The sequence below is a fragment of the Mustela erminea genome, chromosome 16, assembly GCF_009829155.1.
Source record: "Mustela erminea isolate mMusErm1 chromosome 16, mMusErm1.Pri, whole genome shotgun sequence".
Taxonomy (NCBI): Eukaryota; Metazoa; Chordata; class Mammalia; order Carnivora; family Mustelidae; genus Mustela; species Mustela erminea.
In genome coordinates, this window is record NC_045629.1 from 77,673,789 (window position 1) to 77,686,255 (window position 12,467).

At 46.7% G+C, this 12,467-nt stretch overlaps 1 protein-coding gene across 2 annotated transcripts in view; it reads right to left on the reverse strand.

Annotated features, from left to right (window-relative positions):
- The window catches only part of ZFAT (zinc finger and AT-hook domain containing), a 183,875-nt gene that overhangs the window by 58,244 nt on the left and 113,164 nt on the right, over window positions 1–12,467 (reverse strand). For both annotated transcript variants that reach the window (XM_032316054.1, XM_032316055.1), the window contains exon 11: window positions 11,063–11,151. In XM_032316054.1, coding sequence (XP_032171945.1) covers window positions 11,063–11,151 — 89 coding nt within the window. The remainder of the gene's footprint in view (window positions 1–11,062; window positions 11,152–12,467) is intronic.

Below are 12,467 nucleotides of genomic sequence, written 5' to 3' on the forward strand. Positions count from 1 at the left end.
GAGAGGAAGAAACCAGGAATCTGGGTGGAACGAACATTTGAGAACAGGGTGTCGAGCCCTTCAGTAAGCACCTACGTACTGCTCACAACCTGTAAGTGACAAGATGTGCTGCTCAATCACCATGTCACAGAGGTTAGGTGTCTTGCCCAAGGCTACACCAGAAGTAAGTGGCAAGGCTGGATTCCAAGACCGTCTGACCACGAAGCCATGACATATAAAGTCAACACAGAAGAGCCGTCAGGGGCTTACACCAAAGCCACATGCTGTTATTTCTCCCGCCGACACACTGTGCCAAGGGTTTGTGAAGCCCGAGGTCTTCCCACCCTGACTCGTGAGCCGCTGAATGGAGAACACCCTCGCCCGAGAGCTGGCGGAGCTCACGGTGACTTTGGCTCCCCCCAGATTACTCATGACAGCAGCCGTCTGCTGCCGCAAGTACCCTCCTTGCTCCTTACTTCCAGCCAAATTTCTGCCTGTCCAGAATGGGTAGGGGAGGGAGTCAAGAGAACATGACGCTTTGTGCAGGCGTCCTGTTAGGCCTTGTCAAATCCATGGCGGGGCGTTTCTGTTTCCAGTGAGGGTGCAGGAAATCACAAGGGGCTGTTGCTCCCACAAAAACAACAGGACCCATCTTTATTTAAATCCACCAGACTGCCAAGGACACAAAGAAGATGAAGTGAGCCAAATTCTAGAAGCCAGTAAGCACTGCCCAAGAGGAAAGAGACCCGTGGCTGCTCTCATCCCTGGCTCTGTGAGATGGGGAACTGCATCAGGTACGAGGAGGCGGGGCTGGGGGCTGGGCCAGGAGAGGAAAGAGAGATCCACTCCAGCCTTCGGGGCCCTGGGTCTTCACTGCACACAAGGCAGCAACAGCAAGGATTCCTGGCCCAGAGCGAGCAAGGGAAGAGGAAGTCCTCTGCCACAAAGACCGTCACAAAGAGCAGAGGCTCTCCTGAGGCAGAGATGGGCAGAGAGGGGAGAGAGCTTCCCCAAGGAGTGGAAAGCTGGAGAGAAAAAGGATCGTGCCAACAACTCGAGAAGCTGGCCACCGGCCTACAAGCTGATAGAAAGCGCGCACCATTTAGAAAGGCAGCAGCTGTGCAGTGAAAGCGAGTTCTGGAGTCTCACCGTGCTCAAATGCCCAGCCTTGCTGCAAGGGAAGTCCTGATCTTGTTCTCAAAACATCTGAAGACAGTGGAGAACCCGTTCTGGAGCTGCAGATTCAGCTTGACCCCAGATGAGCTTCTGGGGGGATCCAAGGCCACCCCCAGGTTCGATGATAGTCTGGGAAGGCTCACGGGACTCACGATACAGTCAGACTCACAGCTACAGTTCCTTATAGCATAAGAATGCAAAGCAAAACTCACCAAGGGAAGATGCATGTGGGGCCAAGTCCAGGGGAAACCAGGCCTAAGTTTCCAAGAGTCCTCTCCCAGTGGGGTTCCACAGGGCAGCTTAATTCCCCAGCAACAAGCTGGAATGACACCTGTGAAATGGTACCAGCCTGGGAAGTTCGCAGGAAGCTCGGTGCCAGGGTTTTACTGGACTAATCACAAAAGCACAAATCAAGGCTCCAGATTCTTAGAAGCAAGCAGATATTTGGCATACGCCGTGCTGTCTAGACAGTTTAGGCACTGTAACTCCTCTTAGCAATGACGGTTGTGGGAAGTCCTCTCATGTCCAAGGTCCCAAATGCCAGCCAAGAGGAAAGCTTGTAAGAACATCTTTACAGGACACAGTTAGGCCTGCCTGTTAGGTATCTCCGGACAGTCCCCCACACTACTGGCCTGATATGAAAAGAGGTACTTTACTTTTCCCATGGTCAATTACGAGTTAGCTCAGTCTCTACTGTTCTTTCATACATATTATCTAGCATTTAGTAAAATTATGAGACATCCAAAGAAACAAGAAAATGAGCTCCCAAATCAAGAAAAAATAAAGAGGAAGTGAAATACGGATAGAGCAGACACTGAAATTATTAGATATAAACATTTAAATAGTGATGAAAAATGTGTTAAAGGCTCTAATGAAAACCATGTGTGACCAGATGATAAATTTTAGCAGATATAGAAACTGTAAGAACCAAAAGAAAATGCTAGAAATTAAAAAAAGAATCAGAAGTGAATAATTCACCTGAGTATCAAAACAGCAGATGTGATGTTAGGAGAAGGAAAAGTTATCTTGGAAAAAGATCAATAGAAGTCATATAAATTGAAACACAAAGAGAAAGAAGAATTAGAGAGAGAGAGAGAGATCACCTGAATGCTGTGAGAAACCGAACAGATTAATATATGACACAGTATTGTCCTGGAGGGGAAGGAGAAAACATATGGAGAAAAAGTAATATTCAAGAGACAATGGCTAAGAAGACACTGGTCCAGAAAGATGGAAAGGTGTCAACCCACAAGACCTACAAGCTCAGCAAACCCCAAGCAGGGCAAACACAAGGAAGCCATACCTAAGCTTACTGATGGTAATATGATGAAAACCAAAGAAAGAGAGAAAAAGCTTAAAACCACACAGAGGAAAAAGGAGCATTACACACAGGGAGAAATGATAAGGATTAGAAATAACAAAGTATAAAACATTACAGAACAATGTCGTTAGATTAAGGTCCCCCTAGAAATCCACAGTCATCAAAAGTAAAGTAAATTTACACAAAGTAAAGAATTTCCAAACAGACAAAAGCTGAGACAATTTAACTCCAGCAAACCAGCATATAACAAATGTTAGGAGGAAAATTCATCAGGTGGAAAACCAGGCCTGAAAGGAAAAAATAAAGAACTCCAGAAAGGCTGAATACATAGGCAAATATAAAACCTTTTAAAAATGTCTTTAAATATATATTTTTACATACATATATATAAAAAATATAAATAAATATATAAAATACATATATAATACATAATATTAAAATGTCTTTATATAAATATATGTAAATACATTTTATGATTTAAAAATTATATTTTGATATATATGTTTAAATATTGACTGTCTAAAGCAAAAAAAATTATAAACTTTGCATTGAGTTTATAACAAATGGAAGTTATACACAGGACTACAAGAGCACCAAGGGTAGAAGAGAAATAATATGAATTACAGCATTTCATGGTTCTTACACTGTTCATGAAATAGTATATCTGGAGCTAGCTAGAATGTGTTATAATACAGATGCATAGTATAACGTGTACAGCAATCACTAAAAAGAAAATGAAAATAAATCAAGATGGTACTTTTCAAATGAGACATATCAAAATTACATTAAATGTAAATGGCCTAAAAGCACTCCAATTAAACGGCAGTAATTTTCAGACTGGCTGTGCACACACAAGCATAAACAAGATCCAGCTATATGCTATTTAAGAGGAACACACTATAAATATAAAGACTCAGGACGTTTCCTTCAGAGTTCAAAACCCAGTGTGGTGGCTGACAGATTATGGTCCATGGACCTGCTTCATCAGAACCACAGGAGAATGTATGGGAGTCAAGGATGCGTGATGACCTTTAGGCTCAATGAAATCACAAAAGCCTGGGTTTTTGGGAATCCATTACCTCCACATTTGGTAAGATCTCAAGGTGGCTCTGAAGGTGAGTAAGAACTGATCTGGTGGGAAGAGTAGCTGGAGGCCAAACTGCTCCCATTAACAAAACAGGAAGCCTGAGATCCTCCAAGCACCTCCCCCTTAGGGTGGCCAGCACAGGGCTGATGATCCAAGTCTGCCCCAAGCTGTGAGGATATATTCCTTCTGGTCTCCACCCTCAAATCAACCCCTCCTACTGAAATAATGACATCATTGTTCCCATTTTCCCAATGAGGAGGCAGTGGCCCAAAAAGGCAAAGATAAAAATCCTCAGAGGTCACCTAGTTATTTAGTGGCATCAAGAGTTTGATCCTTATCTCCCCCAACTCCAAAACCATAAATAACAACAACAAAAGTAAAATAACTCTAACATCTAAAGACATATGTAGAAAAAATCAGAGAGGGAGACAAACCATATGAGACTACTAACTCCAGGAAACAAACTGAGGTTGTGGAAAGGAAGGTGGGTGCAGGGATGGGTAATCGGGAGATGGGCTTAGGGAGGGCCTATGATGTGATGAGCACTGGGTGTTACATGCAACTAATGAACCGTTTAACATTATATCAAAAACTAATGATGTACTATACATTGGCTAATTGAATTCAAATTAAAAAAGAAAAAAATAAAGACATGTGAAGAAAACATAGTATCTAAAAAATATTATAATGAGTGACTTGCAAACATAAATTTAAGCCCACTAAAAAGAAAATAAACCATGGTCACTTTTTTTTAGAAATGAGTCAGTTTTAGAGATTGGGGAGGGAAAAAGAACCAAAAATTTTTGATCATCTACCACATACCATACCCACTACTCATACAAATGGTATTGCTTTGAGTATCTCTAACAGCAGACAAAAATATTACAATCAGCAAAAACAATAAAATTGCATAAAGAGGTTAAATTAAACAGACTACAAATGGCACAGTCAGGGCCTGAACTTGAGTCTATCTAATTCTAAATTCCGTGTTCTCCTGCAAGACCTAATTGGTCTCAGAGATTTTAAAGTGCAAAACAGAATCCCAATGAACTTCAAAGGGCAATTTGTCACTGCTTTCCCAGGACTATATCAGAGATGATGAACAAGTTTACATTCTGCTTTGACATTGGGTAGTATCTAAAATATCATTTTTTGTTTAGTTTTGCTTTTTACTTAAATTTACTGAACAGGCAAAAACATTCAGTTCACCCAGTTCAAAACTTAATGGGAAAAGTCTCACTCTAAGCCCTGGCCTCCTATCTACCCAGTCCCAGGCCTCGCTGCCCAACCGTTCAGTTTATTTATTTTGTGCATTATGCTTCAAGAGGCTTTAAAGTAGACATAAATAAATACAAATCTACCTTTGCCCTTTCCTACCTCAGAGGCAGTGTACTTGACTGTTTTAAATCTTGCTTTTTCCATATATATATATATATATATATATATATATATATATATCTACCTTTCCAAAGAAGTAAGTAAAGGGCTTCCTTACTCCTTTTGGTAGCTGTACAGTGTACTGGTGTTTGGATGCCCCCTGGTTTATTTAAGCCTTATTTTATCCACAAACATTTCCATTGTTTGCAATAAATAACACTGCAAAGTCCTTATTTTGGACATCAGCAAGTGCATCCGTAAGATCGCTTCTTACAAGAGGCAGGCTGAGGCAAACAGCAGGTGCACCTGCAAATGGGGCAGGTTCTCCAACTGCCCCCCCCAGGGCCTGGGACCATTTATCTCCCAACAGCCAGGTACAGAACGGTCTCACACGCCTCACCAACAGACTGTGCTATCAAGCTTGTGAATATTAATTAACTGATAAGCAAAAAATGGTATCACTGCATGCTTTCCCTTTATTTTGTTTTTAAATTATCAGTGAGGTGAGGCACGTTATGATATCCCTGACAGCTGTTCCCTTTACCTATTTTTCAATTCGGATGCAGAGAGCAATTTATTTTTAATAGAAGATATTCATGAAAATCAAGCAAATGTTAAAAAAACGGTAGCATAAGAATTCCAGCTGCTCAATCAGTATTTTCCTTCTTGATTTTGAAAAATACTACCTTAAAGTATCATTCTCTGGCTTTGATATCTAACAAGTACGAGAAATCTAGACTAGTTCCTAGAAGGAAAGGGTGAGTCCATCAGAAGAGCACGCAAGCTAGGAAGGGAAGCTGAGTGACCCCAAATTAGCTCCAACAGGGGATCTGTGGAACCATTTCCTTCCTCCCCTCCCCCTTCTCTATCAGAACTGCCCACCCCAACCTCAATGACTTTCACGACACGAAAGAAAATAGCAAGGTTCTGTTTTTCAGAATCAGTAATTACAATCCAGTTTCACAGGCTGTATGAACCCCAGTGAAATAAGCATGTAACCCTCACACTTAGTATGTAATGATGCCTACAGGGCTAGCAAAAACAAGTGCCCCCTTTCTATAAGCATCCTCTTAAATAAAAAGATAAAACTTCATTTAAAAATAAAGTTATCCAAGACAATAAAGAGAGAAGCTGCAGACTGGGAGAAAATATTTGGAAAGACGTATCTGATAAAGGAACGTTAATCCAAAATACAGAAAGAACTAGTAAAACTCAACAAATTGAGAAAATGAATAACCCAAGTTTAAAAAAAAAAGAAAAAGAGCAAAAAGCCTGAACAGACACATCACTAATGAAGATAAACAGATGATGAGCAGGCACTTGAAAGATCTCCATAGCCTGTCATCAGGGACATACAAATTAAGGCAAGGATGAGTATCACCTCACACCTATTAGAATGACCCAAATCCAGAACACTGACGATACCAAATGCTGGTGACCATGCAGAGCACAGGGAACACTCACACATTGCTGGTGGGGGCGCAGAATGGTGTAGCCACTGTGGAAGACAGAGTGGCAGGCTCCTGCAGAGCTAAACACACTCCTACCATACACTCTAGCAATTGGACTCCTTAGCATTTACCTAAAGGATCTGCGAACTTAGGTCGGGACAAAAATCTGCACAGTGTTTAAGCAGCTTCATTCATAACTGCCAAAACTTTGGAAGCAACCAAGATGTCCTTCAGTAGGTGAATGGATAAACTGCGGCACATCCAGGTAATAGAATATTCTACAGCACTAAAAAGAAATGCACCATCGAGTCATGAAAAGACACAGAGGAACCTTAAACGTCTATTACTAAGTGAAAGAATCTGAAAAAGCCAAATGCTGTATGATTCCAACTCTAGGACATTCTGAAAAAGCAAAGCTATGGAGACAGGAGGAGGATCAGTCGTTGCCAGGGGAGACGGGGGGGGGGGGGTCAGGAGAGGAAGGGATGAACGGAGGACTTTCAAGGCAGTGAGACGGCTCTGCATGGTAACGATAACATGGGATACATGTCACGATACATTTATCCAAACCCGCAGAAGGTAGAAAACCAATATGGCGCCCTACTACAGACTAGGCCTAGGGTCAGGATGACCTAGGAGTATGGGATGGATTGGGACGAATGCATGACTCTGGTGGGGACACTGACAATGGGGAGGCTGTGCGTGCGAGGCAGGGCCAGACAATATAGGAGAAGTGTCTACTCTCCTCTCAATTTCGCTGTGAACCGAAAACCATCTTCAAAATACTTTATTAGGTAAGACGTCAAACCCAAGGAAGGCCCATGGTTTAGTTAACAGCAGGATATCAAAGTCAATTTCCTAGTTTTGATAATACGGTATGGTTAAAGACGACACTGTCATTGAGGGAAGATGGGGGACGGGTACCTGGGAAATCCACAAGACTGTATACAGTTTAGAATTATTTTAAAATAAAACTGTTTTCAATGAGATAAAGCCCCCATTTATTAATGTGTAGGGAGACTACCACTGAGCCACCCAGCCTACGTAATCGAGAACAATCCTATTAACGGAGTTGTGGGGTCAAAGGAGCCCAACAGAGAGAGACAGAAAACCGTGTGAGGTGACTCCCACCTGTGATCACCCTGCCACATGGAGTGGCGTCTGAGCCTACATATTTGTGAGGAAGCCAGAGCTCAAGAGCCAGAGGGAAGGAACAAGTCCATGGAGTCTGGAGGCCCTTGGCTCCACAGACTCCTCTGGGACAAGTGTGTTCTCTGGCACTTGCTCAAGATTGATGGCGTTGGTTCCACCCTAGGGAACGCATTTTAATTACAGTTGCAAGAGGCGCACAGACACCTTCACTGCTCGTGAATTCTCAGTGGTTTGATGGGCTTCCCCCCACGTTTTACAGTCCTTTCAATTTTAGGATGACTTGGAAATGCTTTTGGCATGAAGTTGTCCTTCACAGATTTACTTGTAACAGCAAAAACTGGGAGCAACCAAACTGTCCAATTATGAGGGCCATGGGTAATTAAACTAGGATACTCATCCTAAAGCAGCCATTAAAAGTAGTTTTACAGTAAGTATATTTTCATGAAATGGAAAAAAAAAAAGTGGAATGCTGATTTTTCAAAAAGGCCATATTTATAATGTTCCAATCAGGAGGCTCTCCAGCCCTTCCACTAGGAGGTTATTCAAACTCAAAAGCGAAGTATTCTTGGCAAACCATCTGGCCACTCATTTAAGCTACGTTCTCTAACAGAGCTTTATCTGTGGTAAAACTGAAGTTTTAACCTCCACCCAAAAATGCTCGTTTACAGTATGACCTGGATTAGGTCTAAAAAAAAATACCGTTTCCAAAAATTTTGCAAAGAAAGAGAACAAAAAGCACTTTCTAAGTCTTACAGAGTGAACACGTACTAATTTTATTTGTAAAATAAATAAATAAAAACATGTAATTTTAAAAGGCAATACAAGAGGTTGTCCTTATTACAGTGTTTCCTGACACAAATTGCATACTGCAAATTATATATCTGCATCTAGGAAAGCAAACTGGTTTCCTCTGGCAAGCCGCCTGCAACAGACTAGCCGTGTCTGTGCGATGATTGTGGGGTCTCACGTAGGATCAGTAAAACGGAGAGGCTAGATTCTTAGTCATATTTGCCATTGGTATGCAGAGGGAGTGTGCGAGCATGGATACCATATATTCTTGGATTCTGATGAGAATTTTCTGCCACAGAGTGGACGCGAAAGGAAGAGAAGAAAGAGAAGCAGTGGGCGGAGTAACGGCCCCGCAAAGATGTCCACGTCCTCACACCTGGAAGCTCCCATGACAAAAAGAAGGTGCAATTATAGGGGAGTCAAGGTTCTTAACTATCCGGCCTTAAGGTAAGGACGTTCTCCTGCGCCATCCAATGGGCCCACAGGTGAAATCACAAGGGTCCCCCCAGGGGAAAGGCAGAAGGGAGGCAGCGGAGGGAGAGAGGCGATGCTATGTTGCTGCCTTGGAAAATGGAGGGCTGAGGCCAAGAGCCATGGAACGCGGGCAGCCTCCAGAAGCCGGAAAAGGCTCGGGGATCGATTCTGTCCTCGAGCCTCCAGATGAAACACAGCCCTGCCATCGCCTTGCCTTTAACTCCATGAGACCCGAGCTGGAATTTGCAAGTGTTCAGTAGTAACTTGTGTAGTCTGAAGCTATGAGTTGGCGGTATCAGAGTAGCAACAGGAAAGTGATGGAGATTCGGGAAAAGAGAAGAGTCCTCACCTGTCAGCATGCGCGCGGTTGGCGGGAACCAACTTCGTTTTGCTCTGTCAGTCCCCGTCATGTGTCGTGTCACTTACTAACTCGTGCTATGAGAGACCCTGACCCATAGGAGGTGAGAGGCCAAGGTCGGACTGAGCGGGTCCCACTCCAGCCGCGACACCGCTCGGTACGGAAGGTGCCGGTGAGAAGGCAGACATGACCCCAGCGACAGCTGCGCCCGGGAGCTCCTGAGGCCCCAGCAGCGGACCGCAGCGGTCTGATGGCAGCTCAAACCACCCCCAAATCCACTTCCCCTGCACAGAAGCCGAAGGTTCCACAAACCTGGGAGAGAGAACAGTGAGGATTTGGGAGCGGAGGGGCTGTAGGGCTGTGTCTTGCTGGGGAGGGAAGACGCTTCCCGCTAAAAGCCCAGGAATGAATGGGAAGTCTAGCTCCAGTCCGGGGACGGGGGACGGAGAGGACGATAAAGAACTGGCGGGTCCCCTTCCTCATGGACAAAGTGAGAGCTGCCTCGGCTCACTGTTCTCAAGCACCCGACCTGCCCTAGTCTGCCGAAGTCTACGCTCCCCCGAAGAAATGCCGGTGGCTGTGCAACGCGACATAAAGCTCTTCATTTTCATCACGTAAAAATCTGCACGATATCCGAAGAGCCCCCCGCGGACAGACCACCACTCCCTCAAGATGACAGGCGAGTCCCTCCTGAGAAACACAGATCCACCGCGGGGATATTGAAGCCACAACACAAGCAACAGGTGCAGCCCCCTCAGTCTTCCCCGTGAGCCTCTCCCTGCCCACGAGGAGTAAGGAGCAGACACGCGGAGAGAAGGCCACACCTCGGACTAGGAGCAAAGTCAACCTTCCTCGATGTTCAAAGCCCATAAACCCTTAACCCTCTGGGCCATGTGGTTTCTTAACCACCTGAGGCAAGATCCTGAGACGTCATCTCACACAGAGCTGTTCTGAGCCTCAAAAGAGCTTGCTGGTGGTGGAGTCCAAGTCCCTTCCAAAGTGGTGACAACATGGCCTGGTTGGTAATCCAACAGTGACTGAAAGCTGCAGCTGTGGGCATGGCAGACAAGCCTAATAGGGGATCGGCTACCTTCTCTGGGGTTCAAGTTCTTCATCTGTCAGAGACGGATGATGGGATCTACTGTGGGGTAGGGGAGAGCTGACAGGAGAGAAACTCTCGGAACGGGGCAGGCATACAGTAGGTGCTCAATAAATGCAACTTGCAAGTGTGGTGGCCCACAGCCCCCCCACCTCCTACGTTCTCTGGGGTTCAGCGGTAAACACAGTTTCGACAAACGTGCTAGAGCACCGAGCTTCCATTCTCACGTGTAGACGCAGCAGCAGCAGCAAGCTGCCAGCGCTGACAGAAGCTTCTAGCAAACACAGTCACTGGCCCACAGGTCCTACTGTCAGTAACTGTGGCAGAAGCCGCAGCCAAGGACATATTCAGCATCCACGTTCAGGGGATCTCAGCTCCGGCTATGACATGAATACGGACAGCCACCGCCTCTGGAGCGGGCACCCCGCGGCCACCATCTCCAGGTCTCTCGCTGGCCATCGTCATGCCTATCGTACCAGGGGACTGACCCGAGGCCATCTGGGATGCAGAAGCACACCCCTTGTCCCGAGAGCTCACATCCTCCCTCTATGCCCTCCAGGTGTGTGCAGAGCGCCTCCCTAGTCATGCATGGTCCCTGGACCTGGCTGCCAAAGGACAGAGAAATCCCACCCTTCTGGAAGGAGAGAGCACACCACCACGTGCGCTACACCTCGGACTCTGTGCACACTAGCTAAGGGGCCCGGAAGTGAGGGGAACACCCCAAAATAAGGACAGCTTCACTGGGACAAGCGATGCCCTTCCAACACGCCCTTGCACGCCACGCGCCGCGCCCTCTCACCTTGAAGGAGGCGTGCTGCTCCATGTGCCGCAGCAGCTGGGGCTTCTGGGCCGCCGTGTAGTCACACACCGTGCACTTGAACTGCTTCCCTGGAAAGGAGAGAAGAGAAGGTGAGCGTCCTTGGGCTAGCAGCTCCCGCGTGGGAATGCGGTGCCAGGCCCGGAGCCAGAGGAACAACGATCCCCTGGCCACATGCGAGTCCAGAAGCTCTAGGGGAACGGCCTGCCCACGCCCAGCCCCTGCCGACCACGGGCAGTGACAGAAGAGGGCTCGCCACGGAGGGAGAAGAGCAGCCAGCTCTGCCTGGGGAGGCCCCAGGCACGACACCACCGAGCGGGCTCTGAGAGTAAGCCAGGGTGCGGCCCACTGACCAGACGAAAGAGGAGCCCATCTGGGGAGCACAGAGGTGGGGACTGGAGCGGCTGCGGCTTCCTTCTGGGACCCGCAGCATGAGGTCTAGAGAGGGGCAGGCTCTGGCCCTGGAGAGGCTGCAGGACCATCTCACCAAGAGCACTGCGCGGTCCCGAGAGCCAGGAGAAGGCAGAAGGCCACTCAGCAAGGCGGCAGATCTGCGCTGGGCACGCCTGACCCTGGCAGGCGTGGAACGGCAGAGGTGAGGGGCTGCTAGAAAGGTACTAACAGAGACGGAAAACACGGCTCTCTGGGAGGGTGAGGTAGCAACAGGCACATCCATTACTGGGATGAGGAGACCCATAATTCACCTGTTAAAACAAATGAACGGACATATGCGGGTGCTGCATTTTATACTCCCCCTGCCCCGGTTAGCACAGGGGCTAGCACACGGGGTTGGTATTACTGTGCTATACAACCTGTCATACCCAGGCACTCCTCAGTTCTGTGGTCAACACTTCCATTCTTCTCCTTCTGGAAGCATCCCTGCATATAACCTTCTTCTGTGGACTTCTGTAAACCTTTAATGCCACAATCGGTACCTACCCCCACTGACCACTTTGTTCTTCTACCTCCTCTGCCCCTCCCTGATCTTGGGACTGAGTATCCAACCATCTGCGGGGCCTCAAATGTCCTAATGTAGCTGACCCAAATGTACTAATTTTTTCTATCCTCCCCACCAAACGGGTCCCACCTCCAGACGTCCAGGTCTTCGCCACCCAATCGTGAAGTCGGAGACTTGACGGCCTTCCTCAACATCCCCATGACCCCAACTGCAGTCACCTCGGTTTTTCAGCACCTGATTTCACCTCCTAAGTATCTCCCTATTTCTGTTTCAATACCTCCACACTGGTTCAGGCCCTCCTCATTTCTTTTCTGGACAAGGGCAAAAGCCTGTCGCCTGGCCTGCTCACCTTCAGGTAACTCCCCCATCCATCCGCCACCCGTCCACCCAACCATGCATCCCCACCCACTAACCATCCAGCCACTCGCC